Raw genomic sequence first — 27,378 nt, forward strand, 5'->3', positions numbered from 1 at the left:
GGCAGGTACTGAGGGCAAATGCAGGGGGCCGGGGTGGGTGGGAAGACACCTGCCAGGCTCCCGGCTGGAGACAGGTGCAGGTCAGACATCACCTGGGGGCCGGGAGGATGGGGAACTTGACTTAGCGGGGCTCTGGCTCTTGAGGACATGGCCCTAGCATGGGACAGGTTGAGAAAGGACGTGGAGGAGCCCAGCTATAGTTTGGTGAAAGAGGGTCTTCATCACACACTCAGGGGTCGGGTCCAAACAGTGGGGGCTATGGGCCACGAGGGTGACATGGAGCTGCCCGACACTGCAGACAAGGACACAGCTGCCCACTCTCCACACAGACACTGAGGTCATGGCTGAAGGATCTGGTTTGGAGATGTGATGGAGTTGCTTCAGATGTCATGGGGTAGTTATATGAGCGTGAACATTCACAGGACTGTACAGCAAAGCAAAGGCAATGTTTCCTGTGTGTAAAGTTTGTAAAAACAGTAAAAATAACAGCAAATGGGCACACTCCCTGTGCTGGGTGCACATACGTGATGTATATCCCTCCACGGACTCTGCATGATGATCCCTGGGCTCAGGTGAGTGAACGAGCTGGTGGAGGCGGGGCCTTCCCAGGGAGGCACCTCTGGAGACCTAGGCCCCCACTGGTGCTCTGCGGAGCCTGGCCTGTGGGAGATGCGCGGGCGTCTGGGACCTGGAATGTTGGCCAGAGCCTGTCCTGTCCTTGCACCGCGCGGTGGTCAGCAGAGAGCGGGCAGCGCCAGCCTGCCTGCGCCCGTTCCTCCTCAGGAATCACCCCCGGTGGCTCATTGACCAGGGGCTTCTGCTGCAGAGCTTACCCGCTGGGACTGGAGCCACCCACAGCTGCCCGGAGCCGAGGTGACCGCGCCTGACCCCAGGGAGCCTAAGGCCCAGAGCACAGGTCCCAGGTGGCCTGGCCAAGGTTGTTCAGGCATTCAGACCGGTGCAAGGGAGAGCAGTCAGTACACCCCAGGGAGTTCCCCTCTCTTTCACTGTGTCTTTCTCGGGGCTTCCTGGGCCCCCACCCCACCTGTGGCCTTTCTGTGCTGAGTGTCCTGAGTCCCTGGAAGAGGCAGCACTCGGGAACTCCAGAGACTGGGATTCAGCCCTGGCAGGGTTCCAACTGTGCCGTGTGACCCAGACCAGCCCCCATCCTTCAGAGCCTCAGTTTACTCCCATTAAATGGGGAAGATAACAGTGTGGTCATGGGGGAATAAGATAGAAGAAGGGAAATCTGCAGGAGGTTGATGAGCCCTCTGGCCAGACATGGCCACTCAGACTATGGATTGTATATAATTGATTGATTTAAAAAGTCTGAGACTCAGATGAACAGGCATGGGTCCGAGGGCTCCCAGCTGGCGGGGATGGCGAGGAGAGAACCAGGGAAGAGCCATGACTGTGTCATCTGGTCCACAGACAATTCACCTCATGGCTGGGGAGACCCAGGCTCAGAAAGGGTGAGCACCCTGTCCGAGGTCACACAGCCAGCCATCAGCAGAGCCAGGAACACCACCAAAATCAAGGGATTTCTAATCTCAGGTGTTTTTTAGTGACTTGTAAGCACCAGGGGGGCCTGCCAGAACATTTATGAGATCACTCTCTTCCTCATCCTTCCAGAAAATCAGGTCCCATGTATTATTTGCTCTACGCTGGTGCAAACAGACCCGCGGCACTTTTGTGTTTCTTTCTTCAAAGGAGGAGCTGAGTTTCCAGGCGGCGTGGGAAGAAAACGAATGGTAATGAGGCCCCAGAGCCCCGTGCGCCACCATCACGGTGGGCACTATCTGCTCTCTGCCCTGTTCAGCCCTGTCGCAGCCTTGAGACTGCTGACTCCACTTCACAGAGGAAAAAACCACGGTGCGGGGAAGGTGTGCCCTCCCCAGGCTCAACAGGGAGCCGGCAAATGGCAGGGTCAATAGATGAACAGACTCCAAGTGTGCTTGGTGCCACCGCAGTGGTCTGAACCACCTCTGTGCCTCCCCTCATTTAAGCACCCTTCCAGGGGGCAGGGTTGTGATTTTTAGTGGCTCATGAAACACACATTTTTCACACAGCCCGGTTCAAGGGCTCTTGTGGGGCTGTGGTCCCCTCTGAGGTTTGCCAGGGGAGATCACATCGGAATGGGCTCACTCACGAGCCCCAGTTTTGAGATACAAAATCAGAAGGTTAGTGGGTTTAAGGGTCTGACTCAAGAAAATACAGCCTAGAGTGGCAGAGCCAGGTGCCTTCTCCTCCCCCACCCCCACCCAGCCTCCTCTGCAGGGGGGGCGCAGCCAGGGAGCTCATGCCTGTCCAGGTGGGAATGGAACTTGCAATTTCCCGGGGAAGGACACCTACTCTGTCTCCGATGGCAATTGCCACCACCACCTAGATGTTGCTGCACTGAATCCTAGCACGGCTGGCATGGCCAGCTCCTGCCCTGACTTCACAGGTGCCCCTTAGGCCAGGAGGGGACATTGGCCCCGGGTCTGATGCAGATGGGACTCAAGCTAGGTCTGCCAGTCGAAAACTCATACTCTCTCTTCTCTATCACTCCCCTGCCTGTCTCAAGCAGCTGAGAGCTAGCACAGGGCCCTCACCTTGATGCAGTCAGCCGGTGACCCTGTCTTCCTGAAAAGCACTTCACGGGCACCAGCCATTCTGTGGCTGGCCCCAAGTCCTGTGATGGGGCCGGAGCCCCTGGCCATATGGGTGCTGGCTCCATGCACCAGCTGTGTGGGCTCGGGCTTGCTGCATCCCCTCTCCACCCCTCACTCTTAGGATTGTGATGCCAGAAGCCCACCTCCAGGGGAACTGTGTGGTCAGATGAGGTGACCCGCATGAGCAGGAACTACAGTGGGTGCAGTCTGGGTCACCACAAGCGAGCCAGATCCTCATCCATTGTTAAGTTAGTAATGCTGTTGCATGATTAAGAGTTGGGGATCCAATACAGGGAGAGCCAGGTGAACCCCAGCTCACCACTTCCCCGGTGAGCCACTGCTCTCATCTGTGGAGGGGTAATTATAACAGGTCTTGGGCACCCCCACGGGGGAGGCCCACAGGGGACCCAGAGCTGCTCATCACAGGGCCTTCAAGCTGTCTTCTGGCTTCCCACTAGAGGGCAGTGGCAGGCGAGAGCTGCCCAGCAGGTTTGCATGGGTGTGGGGACTTGGGACCTGCAGGGGGCAGCCTGATGTCTCCGTGTGGTTGGGGGGTAACTGAAGCCCAGGTGCTCAAAGTCACTCACAGAGAGACTCGCCCCCCGCCTCCAGATTCCCTGGGCTCATCTGTGGGCTTTTCCATAATGGGGGCATGTGGACAGACACACCAGAGGCAGGCGACAGCGTAAGGAGCCAAAATCTGGGGAGAGGGGGTATCAGAGGGTCTCCATCCTGGGGCCACCGGGGTCACCAACTCCAGAGGTCTGAATGTCAAGGGCCTGTTGCCCATCCCCAGGCTCATACAGTTGATCCGAAAAGCCTTCATTCATAAATTTGAATCCAAAAGATTGTTTTATTACCACACTGCATTTTTTTCTAATTACAGAAATATCACCTTTGGGTTATGAGAGTGATCCATGTGGAACCCATGAGCACCGTAAATGGTTCATCGCTAACCCCGTCACTTTGATGACCACAGTGAATGTTGCCAGTTTGATTTTGCTTCTCTAAGGAACATTTTCAAAAGCCAGAATGGGCCCAGTGGTCCGTGGTGTATTGGCTCCCTGCCCCACCCTGGAGGGTACATTGAGAATATCTTCAGGTGCTCAGTAAGGGTCCCATCGGGACCCAACACCTCTCACCACTGGGGCCACCTGAGCCCCTGGAGGGAGTCCTGGCCACCTCGAAGGAGTATAGAGAGGACAGCCCTGTGGCCCAATCAGGAGAAGCAAGCTCAAGCCCGTGGCCTTGTGGGGGGGTGTGACCCCCTTTCATGTTCAGAGCTGGGATTGCCGCTGCTGGAGTCACCCCATTGTCCCTCATCCACATCTCATTCACATCTTGCTCTGGCCCCAGGCAGCTCTGTGTATCCCAGAAGGAAACCGATCCAATGGCCTTTTCTCCACACACATGCTCACATCCTGGGATCTCCTAGGTTCTGTGGGTCCTCTTCACTCAGACATGGCCAAGTGTGCCCTCGGGGCTCCTCCACAGCAGGTAACTTGTCTTGGAAGCAGCGGGGTCCAGTCCATGTCTCCTCGGGTGACAGGTGTCCAGGCCAGTCATTTAGGTTCACGACTACTGAAAGGAAGGTACACGTGGCTTTATTTTTTTGAAGCAAGATTTCTGATATGGTCTCTAAAAGTTTAAGACCATAAATTTAGGATCAGGGACTTGTTTTTACGTGAATTTTGGGCTCCATGGTGAGGCTACTTACCATCTCAACCACGTCAAGGAAGCCCTGGCGCTCTTTGTACACATTCTTAGCCCATCAATTAGGTTAGAGGCGACGTCGTGGGAGTGCTGTATCATGGAGAGAATTCTCCAGACCACGTGCACAGGGATGCCAGGGAGCCATGATCCCTCTGGCCTGGCAGCTGGTGAAGCCATGCTCCATAAAACCATGATCCACAGAGCTCCCAGCACAGCCACTTCTGGCTTGCAAACGGAAACTGTGGCCCCAAGATAGGTGTGTATCGTCCACAGTGGAGCTGGGATGGAAACTGTGACCCAGCTTGATCCTTGAGAGAACCTGCCAGGCTGGAGGAGCAGAGCTTCTAGACCTCAAGGCTCCAGTGGTGGGAAATCCCATAGTAGGACCCCAGCCTGGGGACTGTTGGGATCAGACCGTGTCCACACTGCTGTGTAGCCCAGGGCCTCTGGAAGCAGGTCCACTGCAGACCTGGGGGGCTGGTCCAAGCCTTTGAAATCGAAGGTGCAGGGGAAGCCAGAGTGAGATGCTGGCCTCCTGTTGGCCCTTGGCCTAACTACCTCTGAGCCCCAGGCTGGCGACAAGCATACTCCCCCAGGGCACGGGGTGGGGCCCTGCAGGTCAGCCCAGGCCCATGGCTGTCCAAGACCTTGGAGAGTCCCCAGGAGCCCCAGGACGCTGGGCAGGTTCCTGGGGACCGGGCCACAGGGCTGGGCGACTGGGTCCCCATGGGGCCCGGGGACACGGGGTCCCAGCTCCGTCCCTGCAGGGTACCAACTGGTGAACCTGTGGAGTCCCCGTGTGGCCATGGGCAATGGAGAGCCCTCCCCGCCCCCCAACCACGTGGGCCAGGGGGTAATGCTGCCCCCTGTAGCCAGGCTCCTGGATTTTCCAGAACAGCCAGAAGCCTGGCTTGCCTATGTAATCTCTACCCCTTAAATTGTTGAAAGGAATTCAGAAAAGTCTTTAAAAAAAAAAAAAAAAGATTTTCTTTATTTATTTGAGAGACAGAGACAGTGAGAGAGAGCATCACAGGGAGGAGAGGGAGAAGCAGGCTCCCTGTGGAGCAGGGAGTCCGACACGGAACTTGATCCCAGGACCTGATATCATGACCTTTGCGAAGGCAGTCACTTCACCCACTGAGCCCCCCAGGCACCCCCAGAAGAGTCTTTAAGCTGTGCTGCTGAGGGTAGCTGGCAGTGGGTGACGCTGCTCATGGGAATGGGAGCTCTGAGGCCGGACCTCCTCCCTGGAAGAAGCCTCGTCCTGGGACAGGACAGTGTGGGGCCCATAGGTGAGCACGTGAGGCTCTGCAGAAAGCAAGCCCAGGTCTCTAGACTCGAGGGACAGTGTTGGGGCAGCTCCGCCAGGAGGGCAGTACAGAAGCCCCTCCACATGGGTGGGAAGAACTGGGGCCCAGCCCTGCTGCCCAGCATGTCCTGCCTCCGGCCTGAGCCACCAGTCCCCGCCCTGACCCCTGCAGACCACACGAATCACCCCCTGTGGCTGAGGGTCAGTCACCGGGATGTAAAAATACACATTAGGGGTGTTTGTGGGCACTGGCTGGGACCCCAGCACTCGCCCACCCGTTTATCCTCATAAACACTGATGAGCCAAGGCCGAGTCTTCTGTCCTCCAGTTTCAAAGACAGGGAACAAGAGGCACAGAAACTTGCTGGTTGAGGAGGGGCCGGGAAGTGACTCTGCCCACCTACCTGATTATTTGCAGGAAGATGTGACCTTTGGGACAGGGGTGCTACTCAGACTTGCCTGAGGACAAAGGTCGCCTGGGAACCTGTTACAAATCCAGATTCCTAGGCCTGACCTGGGAGACCCTCACGTGAACAGTTTGGAGTCTGGAATATAATTTTAAGGACAGCCCGGGTGACTTATCATGAGCAAATATGAGTCTCTGGACAGCGCACGGGAGGCCCTGCTCATCTTCACGGACCCACCACTGGCCTCACACCGCACCCGGCACACAGTAGGTGCTCAATAAGTGATTGCTGAGCTCACTGGCCAGTTGCCCCCAGGCCCAGCTACAGAAACCAGGCCCCAGTGACTGGGGTGCTCTCCTCAGCCCGGTGAAGGGGTGGCTCTCCCAGCCTCCCTCCTCCCTGAGGCGCCCACCACGAAGCCCCGACACACCGCGCCCCCTGCTCCCCAGGGGGCCCCCTGCACACCAGGCCCCGCCTGAGACCCCCTGGGATCCCACACTTCCCTGCAGGCAGCTCCTCCCCTCCCAGCTTGGGAATGCTGACCCGGGACTTCCGATATAGATAAGGAGGAGGAAGGTCAGGGAGGAGACTGGGCCCCTTCCAGGCAGGGCGGGCCGCTGTGGGGCGACCAATGACCTGGGCTGACTGCTCAAGCCACCTGACTGGAGCCTGGAGGGCCTGGCTGGCTGCAAACGTGCGCCTTCCTGTCCTGGCTGGCGCGCCCAGTGGCAGACCGTCTGAGGGGCCAGGACAGCAGCAGCCTTGTTGGCCGCAGGTGAGGGGCCCCAAAGAGCCCCCTCCCTCCTCCGCCTCCCTCCCTTAGCAGTGGCGGGGTAAGTTCTAGGCCACTGGGCTGGACCTGCCCCAGGAGGAGCCATCCTACACTGCAACCTCCCCACAGTGCTCACGGTCGTGACAGGTGAGGCCAGGGGAGGGTGTGCATGGGGTGTGCACCCTGAAACCGGCCTGGTCAGGGAACATCAGGGTGAGGGAGTGACACGTCAGGCTGGGGTTCAGGTGGCCAAGAAAGGGCCAGCCTGGTGTCCCTATGTCTGAGAAAGGGCGGAGCGCCGGCAGGTGAAGCTGGATGTCCACATGGTGGCCACTGTGAGAGGTGGGGATATGCTTCCCCACAAGTGGGGCCTCTGGAGGGCTCAGGAGGCAGGGGCCCCAGGGTTCTGATCCTGGCTGAGCACCTGGGAGCAAGTGGCTCTGCCTCTCTGGACCTCAGGTCCCCTGTCTGTAGGGTGAGAGCATTCCCGGGCCCCAGAGGGGGGCCACCCCCAGTCAGTGGCTGCTCTCCAGGGCCGATGACGGTAGGGGTTGTGGGGAGGAGCAGGAGCCCTGGACTGGAGGTAGGGGCCACAGCCCTGGCTCTTCCCCCGCTCAACACTGCCTTGCCCTGCCTGGACTTCAATACTGGGCCCTCCGCTCCCCACTTCCTCCAGCCCCCATCCTGGCCCCCAGGGGCCAGAGTCCCTGCAGCCCTGAGGATGACCGCTCCTTCTTTCAGGGAGCAGGGAAGGGGCAATGGAAAGGGATGGGGCCCAACAGGGGAGCGACGGGGAAGGCTCTGCCCCCGTGATCCTGTGACCCCGCCAGGGGCTTCGCGCAGGCTGACCGCAGCTGACCAGGGGGCTCTCTGTGAGCCCAGGCTAGGAGCTGCTCCTCTCGGTGCCCCATGACCACCCCCTGCCCAGAGGTCACAGGATTCTTAGGGACCCGTGGAGGGTCCTCCTCCTTCATTTACAGAGAGGCCTGAGGCTCTGGGTGGCACAGCTTGCCCGCGGGTAGCGGCTGGACTAGAGCTGTCTTCCCGAGACCTGCCTCGGTGGCCCCGGTGCTTTGGCTCTGCCTCACGTGTCGTCCCAGGTAGGGGCCAAGGTAGGCTCCCGGGCTGGCCTAAGGCCACAGCCAGTGGACCTGGGACTTCACCCCAGGCAGTCGGCTCTAGGCCCAGGTGCACCTGCCGTTTCTCTGGGCCATCACGGCTCACTCCACACACGGTGTGCATGTTCCGCCTTGCTGGGACTTTGTGATTTTTTTTAGAACAGGTTAAGATTTACAAAACAATTGCCAAGGTAGCACAGAGTTCTCATAACCCCTCCCACCCAGTCTCCTTGACCACTGACATTTCTCATTAGATCGGTACATTCCTCACAACCGAGGACCCGATATGGACCCCTCTCTTAAGTGAAGTCTATCTTTGGCTCAGATTTCCTTAGTCCTCACCTAATGTCCCTTTCCCCAGACTGGCGCCCGTCCGGGACACCACGTGGCCTGTCGTCATCCATGTCCCCAGACTCCTCTGGGCTGTGATGGTTTCTCAGACTTTCCTGGTTTCTGATGATTTTTGTGAGGAGCCCTGATCGAGGATTCTGGGTGATGTCCCTCACTGAGGATGGGTCTGATTATTTCTCGTGATTGGACAGGGATCATGGGTTCTCAGGAGGAAGACCCTGGGAGTGCGGTGCCCTCCTGTCACATCATGTCCAGGGCACCTGCATGGACGTGACTGGTCACTGCGATGGCCATGATGCCCTGGTCGAGGTGAGGTTCGCCAGGCTTCCCCACTGCGCAGTCCCCCTCCTGACCCTCCCTCGCTGTGCCCTTAGTGGAGAGGTCAACGTGCAGAGTGCACCCCCAGGGACTGAGATGGGGCTCCCTTGTCAAGCGTGGTGTATATACATACATCACTGGGAATTCTTCCACATGGGAGATTTGTCCCTCTCCCTCACTTATTTATTTGCTCATTTATTTATGTTGGATAGACTCATGGATACTTATTTTATACTTTGGGTTATAGTCTAATACTAATTAATTTTGTTGCTCAAAGTTTTCTAACATTAGCCATTGGGAGCTCTTTCACTTGGCTCCTGTGTCCTTTGATTCGTCCTGTCATGTTGGATTTCATTCATTCATTCACTCACTCATTCATTCATTCTCTTCCTTACCTGCTGGCGCCACAAGCCGGGCGCATTCTGTACCTTTGCTGGCCGAGTCCTGGCATCAGCCATTTCTTCAAGGTCTTGATTCCTTTAGCTGGAGAGTAGTCTTAGAAAGCAGGATCTACCTGCACTCTGAGTGTGCTTGTTGCTACTTGGTCCTGACTTTTGTACACACATCTGCAAGTGTGAGTACACTAACCTGTGTGTATATGTGTATCTATAAGTTAGTGCATGTGTGCATGTAACCGAGCTACGTACACGGATCTGTAAGTTGGACTGTGACTGTGCGTGCGTCCAGCCGGGTACGTACGTGGGTCTAAGTACTTCCGTATGTAAACTGTGTCTGCATTAACTGAGACCTCCCTTCTCTGCCTCTAATCTGTCCCCACCTGGACCATCCTGCCCCTCCTTCATTCACTCCAAGAGTGAGAAACCTGGCTTTCACCAACTACCAGCCGTTTACCTGAATGTTCAAACACCTGCTGCTCCGCCCACATGCAGAAGTATAAGAATTTGTTGCCTCTGCCCCATGGGGAGCAGTGTTACCAGCTGGAGCCCAGTGCAAACACGTGGTTCCTTTTGGCTTCCGTCTGGCGCACCAACTGCCACCCTCACTAGGCTGGTTGGTGCATGCGTGATACAGTCTCCTGTCATGTCACTCTGCCTCCACCTGTTGTCCCCCGGCCTCCTGCCCCGTCCTTACCTGCACCCACGAAGCTTCACGCCGTGTGCTGCACACTCTCATGGTCTTTGACAAATGTGTGATGTCGTGCATCTGCTGCCAGGGCATCCTACAGCCGGTTCGCCACCCTGCAAAGTGCCTGTGCTTCACCTCCTCAGTCCCACTGCTCGTTTATCCCCCTCCACAAAGGCCAGCAAACTGTGGCCGTACTCTGGCCCCCTGCAGAGCCCAAGGCGCAGCACGACACACCGTCCCTGCACCTCCCCTCCTCCCTGCTCACTGTGTCAGGGCTCTGCCCTGTTGGCCAACAGGGAACCTCATTGCTCTGTACCATAGCCGCGCACCCCTGGGTGCTGGAGGGAATGGGATTAATTCAATAGGTGGCTTCTTTCCAAAGTGCTCTTATGAGGAGCATGGACACCCTTGTAGGTGGGTGGTCGTGGGTTCTGGAGGCGGGGCTGCCGGTCGAGGACGTGGTTTCATAGGTGCTGGTGACTCACCTGCCACCCCTGAACCGGCCTGCCTTGGGTATGCTGACAGAGGCCAGGTGTGGCTGCCCCAGGAGTGACAGACACTCTGGGGTCACTCTGCACTTCTGGCTGGGGTGGGCGGGAGATGAGCGTCATTTCACCTATTTGAAGACAATAGGCTGATAGGGATGCCTGGGTTGGTCAACGGTTGAGCATCTGCCTTTGGCTCAGGTTGTCATCCCAGGGTCCTGGGATGGAGTCCCATATTGGGCTCCCTGCGGGGAGCCTGCTTCTCCCTCTGCCTGTGCCTCTGTGTGTCTCTCTCTGTGTGTCTCTCATGAATAAATAAATAAATTCTTAGGAAAAAAAAGATGTCAGGCCAATAGGACCTGCCTGCTCTGGGTCCCCACTACTTTTCTGTAGAGGGCTTGGTCCCCTCCTCTGGCACAGAGTATGGGCAGTGTTGACTGGGGCCAGCTGCTCAGGTGCCCTTCTGCTAAAAACAGCTGCTGGTAGGTGGGCCCAGGCCCAGCCCAGCCCTGAGCCAAATCCAGTGGCACACTTTGTTGAAAATTAGCAGTAGAAGGAGCTGGGAAAAACACCTGGCAAATCCTCCTTAAAAAGTAAGGTCATGAGAAACAAGGCCCCTCAAGTATGGTGGTGCCCTTGGTGGCTCTGGGGACACATGGACACAGTTGCACGAGGTGTAGACCTTGGTGACAAATGGTGGGTCGGTGTTGGCTCACTTGAGAGGGACAGACGTGCCACAGGGATGTGACTCGCTAATCGCCACCCCTGCCACCCTTCCCGCCCCATTACACACTTGGTTTGTGTTTGTCCGCTGCCTTTCTCATGGTGCCACTGGGTTCTAGTTTGGGGAGGAAGAGCACAGAGGTGACATGCCACAGTCATCACGTCCATCAGGGGCACATGTTATCCACAGGACCTGTCACTACTGGCTGGTCCCTGGGCTGAGGTGGCGTTTGTCAGACCCCACCCCCCCACCGCAGAGAGAACCATGCATTCCCTGCATTTCCACATGACACTCCTGCGCTCAGTTCCACACCCGGGGCGGGGGGGACTTGTGCTCCCCGCCAGAGGTCAGAGGAGCTACACGCTTTAGTTGGTAGTTACTCAGTTATTCAATCACTTATATTTTTTAAAGATTTTATTTATTTATTCATGAGAGACACAGAGAGAGAGGCAGAGACACAGGCAGAGGGAGAAGCAGGCTCCATGCAAGGAGCCCAACGTGGGACTCAATTCCAGGACTGTGGGATCACGACCTGAGCTGAGGGGAGATGCTCAACCTCAGCCACTGTCAATCACTTATTATTTTTTAAGGTTTTATTTATGAGGGAGAGAGAGAGAGCATGCGCACAAGTAGGGGGAGGGGCAGAGGCAGAGGGAGAAGCAGACTCCCCGCTGAGCAGGGATCCTGACGCAGGACTTGATCCCAGGACTCCGGGATCATGACTTGAGCTGAAGGCAGACCAACTGAGCCCCCCAGGCACTTCTATTCAATTACTTGTTTACGCTAATATGGGCTTCTGAGTATTTATTGCGTATTTCAGGTTATACCTAATACTACTTTATTTTGTTGCTCCGAGTAGTCTAGCTTCGGCCATTGGGAGCCCTTCACTGGCTCCTCTGTCCCTTTGACAAAGTCTCATGTATCCCTCTGTCATTAATCCACCCTTCCCTCCCGCCCTGCCTCCCTCCCTCCCTCCCACTTCCTACTCTTTGGTGCTACACAATGCTCCGAACCAGACGTTTATCTCAGTGAAGGGAGTGTATTTCGCATGCTGGGGCCCAGCTCCGAGCCCCTCCTCCAGGCAGCCTCCCCAGCTGTCTCCAGGCAGGATCCTGGCTGTCAGGTGGCTGCGGCCTCTCTGCGCATCCTCTGTCAGGGTGGCTCCAGCTGCGCTATCTGGTTTCCATCCATTTCCTGGGCTGTTGTTACCAGGAGGCTGAGCACTCTGGAGGGCAGGGCCATCCAATGCATCCGTGCCTGGGTGCCCAGCACTGGGCCAGGCGCAGAGCAGGGCCACCAGCTCCCCAAGCCCACTGTCACTGAACAGTCATGACAGCAATTGCTCTGCTTTATGTGACCCCCTGAGCCCCCGGACCGCGCTCTTCAGCACCCCTGCACCGTAGCACGTACTGTGTCAGGCCAGCGTGGGAGTCCGAGGGACAGGTGTGTGGCATGGCTGGGTCCCCGAGCTCCCCTCTGTGAGCACAGGAAGGCTCTGCCCAGGAGAGGGACTTGCCCATCCCACAATGGGTGAGGGGGACCCCAGGGCTGGCACCTGGGCTGCTGCCACGGCCGTGTCGCAGCCTGTGACTCCTTGCAGCTGGGCGGCTGGCATGGGAAGGGCGCAGGTGCGGACGTTGGCCGACGACGAGGGGCAGGCGTGCTGCGGCCCGGCCCTGCCAGGTGCCACACGTGCGCATGGGGTCTCAGCAGCTGAGGCCCAGGGGCTCACAGGTGCCCTCGCCCCACTCGAGGCCTGTGGGCTTCCCTCAGGCCCAGCGGCCTCCCCGGAGAGCCGGGAAGAAGGCGAGCCGCTGGGGGTGGGCAGCGGGGCAGGGCAGTGTTGTGTGACTCAGCGCACCAGAGGCGTGTTGCTCAGGACTCTGCCCCTCTGCCCCCCCACCCCCGGGCTGGTGTTCAGTGTCCTGAGGGGCTTGGGCCACCCCCTGCCCCCTCTGCTGGTGCTGAGTCTCTGTCATGTGACACACGCACGTGGGGCCCATCGTGGGGTCCTCATGTGCTGGCCACATGACGGCTTACACGGAGACCCCTGTTACAGCGCCGGTGTGCGGCTGGGGGGAGGCTGGAAGGAGGCAGTGCCTGAGGGAGGCTGCGGGGATGGGGTCAGACCCCGGTGGAGAAGGTGTGTAGAGACGTGCAAAGGCGGGCTGAGGCCAGAGGCTTCATTGTCAACAGGAAGGGGGGGGCGGTGTTGAGCCAGTTCCTGCTGCTCCAGGGAAGGTGGGGGAGGAGTGGGCACTGGGGGGCACATGTCCAATTCCCCCCAAGGGGACTGCCCTGCAGCTCCAGCTCTGCCCCAGGTTTGAGATCAATGGCACCCTGGACTTGTCAGCGCAGACAGAGGTTCTAAAAGTCCCTGGCCTGTGGGTATAGACAGAGAGGTGTAGCAGGTGCAGGGAGAGGACCCCCAGGAAGCAGGAGGTGGTGTTCAGAAGGGGCCTGTGGTCAGCTAGGTTGAGGGGCCAGGGAAGATAAGGCAACTGGAGGCAGCGACAGAGAGGGAGCTGGTGGAGGGGACAAGGCTGCTCTGAGGGGCGGTGGGTGGGTGAGGCCAGGCTGAGGAGGGAATGAGGAGGTGTTGCTGGGAAGGGAGCAGAGAGATGGGAAGTAGTCAAACAAATCCACTCTTGCATGCCCTCAGGGACTTGGAGGCTGATAGGGCCACCCTGGCCCTCAGGTCCCCGCACAGCCCAAGGGGGACTTCAGGGCGTCTGGCGGAAATTCCCACCTCAGCATCTCCACCCACCGCTGCCCTGACCTGGGCCTGGTTTCCAGGGAGATGGGTCTTGGCTGGGAGGCTGGGGTTGGGTTAATGTTTGCATAAGCTTGGGTCCAGATCCACCCCCTGGTGACTGGGCTGCAGAGAATGTCCAGAATTCCAGCGGGGTTCCACCCAGAGTCGGAATGTGCTCTGGGGAGTGAGATTCAGTGGGATCTGGGGCGTTCCTGGGGTCTCATCTATAAGCCGCGGCGACTTTCCAGGCTCCCAGAGAAAATAGCCCCAAGAACGTGCCGTGAGGCCCAGATAGAGACCTCTCTGCTCCTGTCTCCTCTCTGCAACCCTCTCTGGGTCACCTCATGACTCACAGCCAGACGGTCCAGAGAGTAGGACATGCCTGTCCTGCGAAGGAAAAAATCGGGGTGCTCCTGAGACTGGCCGCTCCCAGCTGTGTGGCCCCTGGGGACCCCATCCTTCCTTTTGTAGGGGAGGGGGCTACTTAGAGCTGGCAGGTCCTGCTGGGTCCCTCTGAGGGGTGACAGGACATCATGCCGGCCGGGCCTCACTCCCCAGGTGGGCCGTGGAAACAGCCTTTATGCTTTTCCCACCAGCTTCCTCTGAGAACCCAAGGGGCATTACTCAGGATGCTGAGAAGTGGCACCCCTCTTCTGAAAGCTCTGTTTCTGGGAATACCGGGCCTCCCTGGCCCGGTCAGATGAAGGAGCACCATTTGGAGGAGGGCCCAGCAAATACGCTCAGGCACCTGGCCAGCTCTGGGACCGCCCCGCCCGGCTGAGGAGGAGCTGCTGGATGGCCGAGTCAGCGGGCCCCTGGCTTGAGGGTGACGCCTGCCCAGGGCAGGATGACCATGACCCAGGCCGCGGCTGGGGGCTGGCGTCTTCAGTCCCGGCGGAGCTCAGGAAGTGCTGACAGCTTCCTGCAGGCCTGTGACCCAGCCCGGAGTGGCTGTCTGTCATCATAAGCCTGTTTGGTCTCAATATCCTTGTTTTGCAAAGAGCAGTTCCTGAAATCTCGGGGAGTAGAGCTTTGCTCATCTTTGATTGGGGTGGTTTCAGCCGCTGAGGCCAAAAATAACAAACACAGGCCGAGCCTTTACAAGTCCTTTCTGTATGTCCAGGGACAGCTGGGTGCCAGGACCCGGGCTGGTGGCATCCATCTCTGTCATGTCCCCGCGCCCCCCCGTGCATCTCTCCTCAGACCCGGGCATGCTGAGGACAGAGGTCTCCAGCCTGGCCTTCCCGGTTCTGCAAACCCAGCCAGCACTCAGGAAAGTGTGCGTGCACCTAGAAGGTGTGCAGTGGCCCTTCGTCCATTTGCCTGTCTGAGAAATTGCATGAGTCCCTGTCTGAGAAATTGCATGAGTCCCCACATCCTACAGATGTGGAACCAGAGACCAGGACAGACGATGGGGTGTCGCTTAGTGTGGACCAATGAACACCGGGGCCCTCTTTCCTGTGACCCTGGGAGAGGTGCCTTCCCTTCCTGCGACTTGTAAGCCTGTTACTCAATCACCTGCTTTATCTGGTGCTCATGTCCTCCTGGACTCTAAGTGCTGGGTCTTGCTAATATGTGACAGTTTAACTATCTGTATGTGCAGTGACTGTCTAACCAGGCCGGCCTCCACCCTCCTTCTCCTCCTCCTCCGCTTGAACCTTCATCTGTCCTAATTCCAGCGCAGCAGGGAACGCCTTCTTGCTCTGGTGGGGGAATCCTGAGATGTTTTTCCACGAATCCCCACCCTACCCGTCCTCTAGAGCAGGACCCACTGGAGGGCCAGATCCAGCCCCTGTCTTGTAAAGAAGGTTCCACCAGCGCAGAGTGGACCTGCTTGTTGACCATTCTTGCGACCACCACCCGCTGTGTGTCATCTGTTCACCCGCCCCTGCCCTGACCCACCCGATGGCCCTTTACAGGAAGCATCACCACCCCAGCTCTTGAATGACCCCTGTGGGCCTGGCCTGTCTTGTTTCTACTGCCCAGGGGCTGCTGGTGAGAACCAGAGCTGGGGAGTGAGGTGGGGAGTAGCCACACAGCCTACACCCACCCACCCACCCTAAGGGCCTATGCATTCCTGAGATTCAGCGTTATGGCCTGTTGTGGATTAACTCTGGGGCAAGAGTGTGACCTGGCCTCTCCTTCCATAAAGCCACGTGCCTGAAGCAGGGTTGTCCAGGTGGAGGCTGGGTTTGCCTGGCGCTGGGAAGGCCTCTGCACCTCCTCTTTGCCTGGGTCTTCTTCCTCTAAGACTCTGCCCAGAGGCCTCCACCTCCAGGAAGACTTCCTTGATTCCATCCTGCCCTCCTTTCCATCCCAGGCCTCCCTTTACCACTGCAAAGTTTGTGCTACATCATCCCAGTCTATTTCCAAGCCTGCCTCCCCAGCTTGTCTGTGAGCCCCATGTGGGTGGGGACCTGGCAGGTAGGGCTGAGACGAATGAGACCAAGATCACGTGGGTGGTAGGGGTAGCTCCGAGCCCCAGGTGGAGTAGGAGATCCATCAAGAGGGTAAGCCACGTGCCAGGGAGGCTGTTGGGGGACCCCAACTGAGTGTAGGGGAGGCTTGGGTCATGTCAGGCTCTGACCTCACCGAGCCAGGGTCAGGATCCATGTCTGTGGTCCTAGGGTCTGGCAGGAGCTGGTCCCCTCCGGTGCTGCAGACTTTCCCGAGGCAAGGGCAGAGAACCGGTTTGGGTGCTTCCCCGTGCAACCTGGAACGACATTTGTCTTGAAGGAACCCTTTGACTGTCTTCCATGCAGAGGACACTGGGGAGACAGGGACCGAGGGGCAGGGCATGTTTAAGGTCCCCCAGAGTAGGCCCTGCCAGGGGATCCTTGTCCCTGTCCCTTCTCCAAACCTCTGTTTCCTTGCATGACCCTTGAGGCTTCAGGAAGGCATCGGCTAGGTTAGCGCCGCACCCTGAGTGTGGGCTCTAGCTCCCAGGACGTGGTGGTCGGGCCTTGGCCTTCTGCAGACACACGTGCTTTCCTGGGTGACGCTCACCATGCCCACAGCTTCCACACTGGCTAGAAAACGTGCCTCTTGCATTTGTTCTGAGCAGACAAATGCAGGGCAGGAAGCCATCCCTTCTCCCAAAATGTACCAGCTCCTCTGCCAGGGAAAGTGCCTCCTCCCTGGCTGGGGATGGGGCGGGGATTGGGGGCGCAGGTATGCTTTGTGTGCAGCACCTGCCCTTAGGCCTGCTGTGGGGCTTCTCAGCCTCAGCAGCTTAGAGGGAGGGAAAGGTGGCGAAGGGGAGGTGAGGGGAAGGCTCTGAGGACACTGAGTCTGGCTGTCGACACCTGGGCAGCACCCAGACATGTTCACCACACCTTACAATTTAGTGAAACACCCATTGGCCCCTGTGATGGGAAAAGCGACAGAGGCAAGGGATGGCTCTCTGAATTGCCACCTGGAAGAATTAGAATCAGAGTTTGGTGCTGGAAGATACAAGGATCTGATTACTGAGAAAGCCCCAGGCTCGGGTGTGTTTTCTCTGGCTGCTTGTCTCACACCTTAGAGGGTCAGGGCATCTGCTTTGGCACCAGGTGGACCTGAGACCCCAGCTGGCGGCCCTGCCCTTGGGCTGTGTGACCCTGGGCAGGAGCCGCCTCCACGCCCATCTGCCTCTCGGTCCAGCGGATGAGATGGCGGTAATAGTCACTCCAGGAGTGCTATAACCCCTGCCTGGATCTAGCATCTTCTTGGCAAGTGAGGATTGGAATGTATTAGAGCAGCCGTGTCAGACATCAGAGCTGTTGCAGGTGTGTGTGTGGGGGGTGGGGGCACTTCGAGACCTCCAAGTCCGACTCCACCATCTGTCCAGGAAAGAGTGAGACCTGGGGAGTGACAGGCTATCCTGGTGGGACTCGAGGCTGGGCTGTGTGGGCCTGCCCCGTGCCCAGCCTGTGGGAAGGACCCCTATTTGAAAAGTCCCCCAAACTAGAAAGCTCATGCTCTTCCTCTGGAAGGTTATTCGGGTGTGCCTGCAGAATTGGGGTGCACTCTGGAGTTGGGGAGCACTGAGCAGAGTTGGGCACTCTGGGCAGGGATGCATTCTGTGCAGTTGGTGCAACAAGCAGACTTGGGTGCTCTGTGCAGAGTTGAAGCTCTGGATTGGGGTGTGCTGCGTGGAACTGGGGTGCATTCTGTGCAGTCAGGGTGCAGTGTGCAGAATCAGAGCACTGGGGACAGTTGGGGAAGCCCTTGGAAACTCCCTGAGGCCTTGGGCCAAGAGCACAGCTGCAGAGACAAACAGGATATGGGGTGTCGGGCCACAGCAGGGGACAATGCCCAGGAGAGGAAACGTGTCCAGTCCCTTTTATGGATGTGGAGCCCATCTGGGGCAGCTTTCAGTACCATTTCCAGAAAAACAAAGGGAGAAGGAGCCAAGCATCTCGTGTTCTGCACATTGTGGGGTTCTGGAACATGGGCAGACTGAAAGGTTCGGGGTCCCACCATACAGATACGGGCCGCAGTCTGGGAGGGGCAGGGGCTGCAGTGGGCTGGACAGGGAGGGTTCGATGCCTGTGCCAGGCTTCTGTCTGCAGCCCCCGGGCCTCCCCGAGCAGTGGCACAGGCCAGCTCTGGGCTGCAGAGTGGGCGGCAGGGCCAGGGAGGTCACCCTTAGAGGGCCTGGACAACCCTGCCCCCTGCTCTCACACGCCTTGGCCTTGGGAGATGCCCGGACACTGAGCACTTGTACAATGAACAGACTTTTAAGGGCAGCTGTGGTAACAGGCTGGACTTGGCCTGCTAGAGATGTCCTGCATCTCATTTAATCCTCATGAGGATCCAGAGCAAAACCACAGAAGAGCATCTGACCCCCCACCCCCCCGGGGCTTCTCTGAGTATCCAAAACACCAAGGCCGTGTGGCCGCCAGCAGCGCTGACCTTGGACGCAGGTGCCTACGTCCTACCCCGTGTGGCAGCCTGAGCTCTACCCTCCTGTGAGGCCTGAGGGGAAGAGCAAAGGCCCATCTGCGAGCATCTGCGGTCCTCCACAGGTCCCAGATGCCACTACCAAGGGCCTTGGGTACCTGTGTCTGGATGGGGGAGGCAGGCTAGCCCAGGAGAGTGGCCACAGCAGGGGAACCCATCCTCCAGAGCAGGTTCGAGGAGGCCAACTTCTGAGGTCCAGTGAGTCCTTTGCAAGAGGCAGGGCATCCTCGGTTCCAGGGCTGTGAAGGCAGAAGTATGGGGAGCTGGGCAAGGTTGGGGGTGGAGCTGGAGCAGATGGGAGGGTGGGGAGATGGAGCAGCAGGTGTCCTCGAGGAAGGGGTGGTGAGGACTTGCCCTAGGAGGAGCTTCAGGACGGGGCATCCGGACCTCGTTTAGGCTCCCCTGGGGCCCAGAGGTGGGGTCTGCAGGATGCTGAGGCCGAGGGGAGCCGCGGCGGGAGGCACTGCGGTCAGGCAGGCAGGCATCAGCGTTCACCGACTGCCCTGGCCGGAGTCTAGGTGTACTGGGCAGGATGCTGGCCCCACAGGCGCATCCACGGGAGCCTCCGAACACAATCTTGTTTAGGAAAAGGGTCTGTATAGATACAATTATGGTGAGGATCTCGAGAGGAGAGGGACTCCAAACGCAATGGGAGTGTCCTTTTACGGAAGAGAAGAGGAGCCACACAGAGGGTGGCCGAGTGCTGATGGAGGAGCATGTGGCCGGGAGCCCAGGAGCGCCCCAGGACCCTGGAGGCTGGAAGAGGCGGGAAAGACCCTCCTGGAGCCTCCAGAGGGAGCGCGGCCCTGCCCACATTGATTTAGCCTTTGGCCTCCAGACCCGGAGGGAATAGACCTCCGTCACTTGATGGTACCCAGTCCATGGAGCTTTGTCACAGCAGTCCCAGGACATGGGCACCGAGGCCATCACAGCTGTCCTTCCAAGAGACACTGAGGGGACAGCCAGGCTTGGAGAGGCCACATGTCCCAGTGGGAAGGAGGGGCGGCCTGTGAATCGGCTGCCCCTTTGCTCTCAGGGCTCCCGGTACCCTGGGACCCACACAGTAGCTTCAGATTCGCCCCCGTGACTCTGCCTGTGAAAACGTCCTCCCCGACCCTTGGCTCCCTCTGTGTGGTGTCCATGCAGTGGGACCTGGCTGGTCTGGGCGTGCTGGGGGCCCGAGTGTCAGGCCTGGCTCTTTCGGTGAACTGCTAGGGCCCCCGAGGCAAATGGCTTGCCTGCTCTGGGCCTCAGTGACCTGCTCTGCCCAGCAAGGTGCCCTGGCCTCGTGCTGGCCCTCATGCCTAGGCTCCAGCCCCGTGGGGAGGGAGGGGAACTTGTGACTTTGGGGTGGCAGCACATGACACCAGGAGCTGGTAAGAGAAAGTTGTGTCACCTGGAGGCAACTTGGCCTGGAGCAGCGGTTCTGCCGGACGTTGCCCCAAGGTGACTAATGTCTGGAGGTGTCTGGTTGTCACAGCTGGGGTCTGCAGGGTGGAGGGGGTAACTGGCCTCTAGTGAGCCAAGGCCAGGGATGCAGCTGTAATCCTAAGTGTGCACAGCAACCCCTCCCCGTGACAGAGAGCCATCACCCCAAGTGTCAGTGGTGGTACCCTTAGAAATCCTGGCCTAGGGGCCTCAGTGTCTGTCAAACCCAGTTCTGGGCTCCTCTGGTTGTCACTGATCTTGGGCATATCCCACGACCTCTCTGACCTCAGCTTCACTGTCCGTAAAACAGTCACGTTGCCACCGTTACCGCTACCACCGAGTCAGAGGTGTTTCCTGGCTATGTGCACAAGACAGAGAAGGTCTCTGTCCTGCCCTTGATCCTGGGGCCCTGCTGGGTCCCAAAACCCGTGCGTGGGAAGTCAGAGAACAAAGCGGGGTACCTGTGGTCCAACCTCCATCTGTCCCTGGTGGGCCAGTGGGCAGGCAGAAGGCAGCACCCGGCCCCGAGGGAAGTGGTGCACATGTGTCTGCGTGTGAGTGCACGTGTGTATCATGTGTGTGCATACCTTCGTGTGCATGCACGTATGTGTATGTGTGTCACGTGTCAATGTTGTGTGTGTGTGTCATGTGTGCCATGTGGGCGTGTGTGCACTAAGCAGAGGAGGAACAGAGCAGAGCCGAGGTTGGCACAGCCGTGGGGTGGGCAGCTGGTGCACTTCCCTAATCCTGGGGGCCGAGGCGGGAGCCCGGGTGTTCCCTGGTGTCGATCTCAGAGCTGGGGGTGCTGGGCAGTCGGCAGGCAGGACAGGGCCTGGAGCTGGTCCAGGGAGGAGCTAACAATCAACGTGAGGCTCCCTGGGCCTGCCTCTCCCACCGGCCCTGGCGCAGGGAGGAAGTGTGGCAGGAAGCTGGGGGTGGTGGCGGCCGCCGTGCAGTCAGCCGGGCCGTGGGTGGCCGCTGCCTGTCCTGGCTGGCTGAGACGGCCCGCAGGGCCAGCTGGCAGGGAGCCGGGAGCCGCCACCTGGTGCCTGCCCACCACCGCCCGGGAGCTGCCTCTGAGGAGCTGGGACGCAGGTACGGGGGACACCGGGACGGGCGGGACGAGGACCGGTGAGCGGGTATCATCCCCGGAGCTGGGGCTCGCCACCCACGGTGCAATCTGAAAATAGTCTGTGGACTTTCACTTTCTTGAAGAGTCCTCTGGCATCTTGGGACTGTGGGGAGCAGAGAGCTGCAGTCTGGGGAGTCTGGAAGGCTGTGGGCCGGTTAGGAGACCGCAGCCAGGAGTCCTGAGCGCCGGGGGCAGCCAATGAAGCGCCTCGCTGCTGTGATCTCGCTGGACCCTCCCTTCATGTGGGCACCCAGCAAGCGTGTGCCAGGGTCTGGGCAAGGCGCAGAGCCCAGCCAGCAGGACGGAGTCCGGGTGTCGGGGTCTCCGGTGGGCCCCTGCCCTAGGCAGGTGCCACATTGGGCAGACACCACAAGACAGCCCAGGGTGGCTTTGCAGCTGTGCCTGGTCACTCTGAGGTCACCATCTCTGGACCTCTTTAACATCATCTGGATAGAGATGAGTGCCCTGACCAGAGGCACCAACCAGATAGTTGTAGGGGAGGACACAGACCCAGGACTTCTAATGTCAGGTCCTGCCCTAGGTGGGTGCTCCCAGCAAGCCACTGAGACCCCCTCCTGGCTTCCAATGACCTCCCCAGGAGCACCAGACCCCCAGCTCTGTCCCTCACAAAGCAACCTTGGCAGTTAGTGGAGCTGGCTGGTGCTGGGAGCTGTGGCCTCCCACCCAGGGGGAGGCAGGGTGGGGGCTGAGATGGAGTGCGTGCAGGTTAAGGGCAGGCGCTCCAGTGCTGGACTCGGCCCCTCTGAGTTCGAATCCCGTCAGTGCCCCCTGGCCAGCTGAGTCCCTGCAGCAGCTGGCTGAGCCTGTGAAATGGGCACCGTGGCGTCCCCTCCCCCAGGTCATCAGGGAGATTAGATGGGTGTGTGTGGTCAGCACCTCAGGGTGGTGGGTGCTCAGGGACGGTCACACTGCAGTTGGTGACGATGACACATCCTATCGGGGGCATTGTGCACTTGATTCTCACAAAATGTCTGATGCAGGTGAGGTCGACCCTACCTCCCGGCAGAGAAAGCGAGAAGGCATGCGTATTACAGGAGAACCAGTGTCCCCGGGGAGGCCGTGACACAACATCTGTCCCTGGGGGGCTCCCAACAGCGGGAACCTACTCTCACCATCTGGAGGCCACAAGTCCGAAATCACAGGGTTCTCAGGAGGCACCAGGGGAGGGTCCCTCTCACCTCCTGCTTCCCGCCTCCTCCAGCTCCCGGGGCTCCCAGCCACGTCCCTCCCTCTGGCCTTTGTGGTCACATGGCCTCTGCCCCATGCCCATCCACATCCCTCCTTTTATAAGACACCATCCCTGGGTTAGGCCCCCCCGCCCCCTGCAGCATGACCTCATCCTAACAAGTCAGATCTGCAAAGACCCTCTTCCCAAGTAAGGCCACCTGCTGAGGCGCTGGGTGGGGATGGATCTTGGGGGACACCACCCCAGTCCAGGGGTGACCAGACAACTCAAGAGGTGCTTCTTGGTGGTGTGGACAGGGTCTATGTGCAACCAAAAGGTACTGGTTCTAGACGAGCCCCATGAGTGCTTCCATCAGACCCCCCAACCCAATCAGGACTGAAAAGGTACCACCTCTCCCTCTGTGGAACCCACTTTTATTCAGCACCAGCTGTAACCCTGGAGTGTTCCTTGTGAGGCAGGTGCATCGGCTCTCCCCGTCTGGGTGGGCAGAGTGAGGCATGGAGAGCTCTCCCAGCCCACCGACCCCATGTCTCCTCCCCTGGGCCGGGTGCTGGCCAGGGCCTGCGGCCTGCTGCTGACCCACCAGGCACCCACCCCCCGGGGTTTTTGTCCCAGACAGACTGAGCAAAGAGGGTGAAGGCCAGAAGGGAGGGTCTCCCTGTGATGGTGACCAGAGAGCGGCCCCCCAGGAGCCCAGGTCAGCTGCCAGGGCTGCGGTCTGGGAGCTGCATCCACTGGAGAAGCCCCGGCCTGTGAGGAGGAGCGAGGCCATTATAGGAAGCGGGGAGGGAACCTTCCTGCACAGATTGGGCCCACTTCCTCATCTCCAGCTGTGACTAGGAACCCCCCCCCCCCGCCCCCGCACTGACGACTATCACCCATGGCCCCGCCTGCCCAGGCACATCCGTCACGGGGCAGGTGGGAGGGTCTCTGAGCCCAGGAAGCCTTCCCTTTGCTCTGGAAGCTGTCCCTGAGGCAGCCGGGAGCAGGCCCCTGGTGCCCCCAGACACACACACGGATGGGCCGGTCCTGACCCCGGGGCCGAGGCGAGCAGGATAGGAGGCTGCCACGGGACCCGGCACAGTCCTGCGAGATGCCCGGCCGCAGGGCCCCCTGCTGAGCCCAGGGTGGGGGCTAGGATGTGCCTCCTGAAGGGTAATGTGGCCGGGCAGGGGTGTGGGAGGCTTGGACCCCAACATGGGCTTCAGCAGGTCAGAGGGGAGGGACGGCAGGCTGGCCTTGCACACCTCAGGCATCCTGGTCCCAGCAGCCCATGGTCAGCTGGGGTGTGGGAGCTGCAAGCCAGCAGGTGAAGCCAGGAGGAGGGAAAGAAACAGCCCAGGCTTGGGCTTGGCTGGGGCCTGGGGAGCACAGCCAGTACATGGAGCTGGATCCGGAAGGACAGAGAGGGGTCTTCATGCTTTACAAGGATGGAGATAGCCTAGCTGTATGTGTCATCCCCTGGGTGCTCCTTGGAGTCAGGTCCCATTGGGGGTGGGGGTAGGGGCCCCTGGAAGCTTCGCTCCTGCAAACCTTGCCGGCCTCAGGCTGTTGGGGGCTTGTTGGTTCTGGTGCTGGAGCAGATGGGCTGTTTGGGACCAAGGCCACAGGAGGGGCACCAGAGTAATTCCTGACAGAAACACGGTGACTTGCTTCTGCAGCCTCCGTGGCCATTACTACCTTTCTTTCTTTCTTTACTTTTTTCTTTTTTCTTTTTTTTTTTTTTTTTATCTTTTTCTTTTGGATTATGGGAGCAATCCTGGCTTATAATGGGCTGAAAAGCAGCCCTTGCCAATCCCCAGTGGAGATCACTCTAGACCTTTTAGGGGAGGGTCCAAGGAAGGGGCAGCAGGCCTTGTGAAGCCCCCCTGTGGGCTGAGACTCCCCCACGTGACCATCCAGGGAACCTGGGAGGGGAGCCAGCTGCCTGTGCCACTGGCTGAGCAGTGTCCCTGGGTCCTGCTGGTGTCCAGTGCATGGAGGCTTTGGGGACAGGTCACATGTGGCTGAACTGGGTGTGTTGGGTGATGGGCAGTAGCTCCCACGGGAGCCCTGGCCTCAAATCGCCAAGGGCCAGGAAAGAAGGCGGGCAGGAGGCCTTGCCACTGACCCCGTGAGTCCTGTCCAGCTTGGGAGGAGCAGATGGCCAGAGGGATTGGCCCACTTCCCTGGGAACCCGGGGGTCTGGGACTCTGTCATTGCTCTGCGGCTGCCCAGCTATGTGGTGACTCGGGCCTTCTGTGCTTTGCCTGGTCAGTCCTGAGCCCTTTGGACGGTTGTGGCCAAGAAGTGACCTTGGGCGTATGGCTGTCTCTGGGCTCTGCCGCACCGTGCTGTTGGACCCACCTGTCAGCCCCTCTGTACATGGTCCCCACCTCCCCCGGGGGCCTCGCTGACTCCCCAACCCCCTTCCCTCCCTCCACCCCCCAGTGTTGGGAATTACCCCTGAACTAACTAGCCCTGGCACATGCAGGTGGTGACAAACACTCGTGTCCAAGGCTCCCTGGGAACCTGGGTCCAGGCCCAATCCTTGGGTTCAGGGGGTCTGGAGGGAGGTGGGAACAGGCCTTGAAGGGAAGGGTCCTGTATATTCCATGTTGTGTCTGATAAAGATCCAGCGGCCTCTTGGTTTTGGTGACAACATGAGGCAGGGAAATAAACCCAAGGCCCAGCATGGGTCCAGCTCCCCTCTTTTGTCTTCTAGGACTGAAGGGGACTTCCCAGGGTACAGAACCAAACCCCCCACTCTGGGCCTCACAGGCTTTGGGGGCTCCTCTGCTTTCATGGGATGCTCGATGCTTTGGGAGCCCTCACCTCATCTATCACGACCTGTGCCCCATGTCCTGTGTCCTGCACCCCAGCATCTCTAAGGCTGCCCAGGTGCTTCCTGTCTCTGCCAAGGGCATCAGGGTGCAGCTGCGGGACAGGACCAGGGCCGGTGGTTGCCATCCAGGCTCAGTTCTGCATGGCCACCCCCGTACTCTGCCCGCTGCTGGGGACTTGCTCCCCAACATCCTCCAGGGAAGGGGTGAGATGGTGCTTTCCTGTCCCTGCATGCAGACGGAGCTCCCGCTGGCCAGTCCTAGGTTTGGGGTGAAATCTCATAGGTCATCATCAAGGGTCAGGGGGTCCCGAAATGAGGGGTTCTCTTGCTTGTGCTCTTGCCGACCTTGCGCATGAGCTGGCAGGACCATTCCTCGTCTCCACTGTCCCCGAGGCGGAAGCTGAGCAAAGAGCTGGCTTTTCCCGTCCCTGGGGCCCAGCTGGGGGTCTTCCCCAGCCCCAGCCCTGACCACTCGGCACCCCTGCCACCCCAGGTGTTCCATCTGAGAGGGGACTCTGTGTTCTTCTGTGTCCTCACTGGTGACAAAGCCCCAAACCCAGGAGCAGGGTGTGTCCATCTCTGGACATCTCTGATCCATCTCTCATCTCTGACCCCAGTAAGGAGGGAGGCTTAATGACTGCTCCTGGGGGGGGAGCAGTCGCCCATTCTGTCCTCGTTCTGCCTCGGCCACTTCCTCCTTCCCTGCCATCTGCCACCTGCTTCCTTCCCTCCACAAGCAGCCTGGAAGCTGGCTCACTTCCTGGCCCCTGGGATGGGACGGTGTTCCAGGGCCCCTGCTAGAGCCCAGGCCTCTTCCAGTGTCGGAGGCAGAATCCCCGGAGCCTGGGGCGGGGTGGGGCTGTGGTGTTGTAAGGAGCCACAGGGTCCCTTGGGAACCCGAGGCCAGAATCACAGCGCTGCTGGTTGTGGGAAATGGAACTCGATGGTGTCTCTGTGGGAGTCTGCTCCGGCCCCACTGGACAGGATGTGTGGGGGGCTTGCTCGCGTCCAAGGTGCCAGCGTGTCCCAAGAGGACTTCTCTGTGCCCCACGTCCGTCTGGCGCTTGCAGGAATGTTTGAGCAGCCATGACCTGTCGGGCTCTGAGCTACTTCCTAGAGGTCTACTGATGAGCTGGAGTGGGACCGCCACCTGCCCGCAGAGACTTCCAGCCCAGCTGGTGAGAGGGGCCCAGGTCTCAGAAAGAGCCTGCGGCAGGGGTTTGTCGTAGTGGAGAAGCAGAGGCCCCCCGACTCAGGAGCAGAGCTCTGGAAGGATGTGCAGAGGCCCACCAGGCGAAGGGGAGGCGATCTCCCCTCCTGACCCCACCCCGCGCGGCACCCACGGGCGCCTGTGTCCCTGGGGAGGCCTCGCTGCTGACCAGCCCCCTCCTCTGCCCACAGTGGCCAGCTGGCATGCGGAGCCCCCGGCCCTGAGGCTGCAGCGGACATGGAGGGCCCAGCGGAGGCGGCCTGGGAGGAGCCGGCCACCAGGGGGAGGGGGCCCACAGCGCCCTCGGGAGGCGGTGGTGGCGGCCACAAGGTCCAGAGAGCGGCCGTGGGCTCCTCGGTCATCTGGGCGCGAGCAGGGCCCGAGGAGGCCGAGGTTCTGGGCGGAGGCGGTGAGTACAGCGCGCCGTCCACCCCACTGGCCAGCCGCCCGGGAATGGAGCGGCGTCCACACGGTCAGGGTGCGTGTGGAGACCGCCCTGTGCCCAGTGAGACATTGTGACACACGAGGGCCCCGCTGGTGTTTCTCCAGGAGGCCGTGTGTGTCTGATAACAACCCTGGTGTGCTGAGGGGAGGGCCGGGAAGCTCTGGAACAGCTGCCCCCGGGGAATTTACGGCTCTGGAGTAACCTTGGCGCTCCTGGTCCTGCTGTGTCCTTAGGACTGAAGCCCCTGGGACTGCTCAGAACGGGGCAGCCCTCATTCCTCAAGGGGGCGAACGAAGGTTGTCCAAGAGGGGATCCGGGGCCACCCAGGACCAAGCCGGGGCCTCCCCCTGGGGGAGAAGATGTGCCAGAGACGTGGGCACCTGAGGCCAAGCGAGGAAAGGAAGCAGGGAACTGCCAGGGATGGGATCATCCGGACTGTCCTGGGGGACCCGGGGGCATCCTGACTGTGCAGGGGGACCTGGGAGCATCCTGACTGT

General features: G+C 59.6%; 1 protein-coding gene across 8 annotated transcripts in view; it reads left to right on the plus strand.

Annotated features, from left to right (window-relative positions):
* The first annotated feature begins 6,725 nt into the window (after window positions 1-6,725).
* SH3TC1 (SH3 domain and tetratricopeptide repeats 1) overlaps window positions 6,726-27,378 on the plus strand; it is a 48,725-nt gene continuing 28,072 nt past the window's right edge. The window contains exons 1-2 of one of the 8 annotated variants that reach the window (XM_072803361.1): window positions 6,726-6,857; window positions 26,628-26,845. In XM_072803361.1, the coding sequence (XP_072659462.1) occupies window positions 26,674-26,845 (172 nt within the window). In that variant the 5' untranslated portion in view covers window positions 6,726-6,857; window positions 26,628-26,673. Of the gene's footprint in view, window positions 7,002-21,023; window positions 21,159-26,627; window positions 26,846-27,378 lie in introns of those variants that run through there. The other 7 variants (XM_072803386.1, XM_072803370.1, XM_072803340.1 and 4 more) reach the window with 7 other exon arrangements.

The sequence above is a fragment of the Canis lupus genome, chromosome 2, assembly GCF_048164855.1.
Source record: "Canis lupus baileyi chromosome 2, mCanLup2.hap1, whole genome shotgun sequence".
NCBI classification, from domain to species: Eukaryota; Metazoa; Chordata; class Mammalia; order Carnivora; family Canidae; genus Canis; species Canis lupus.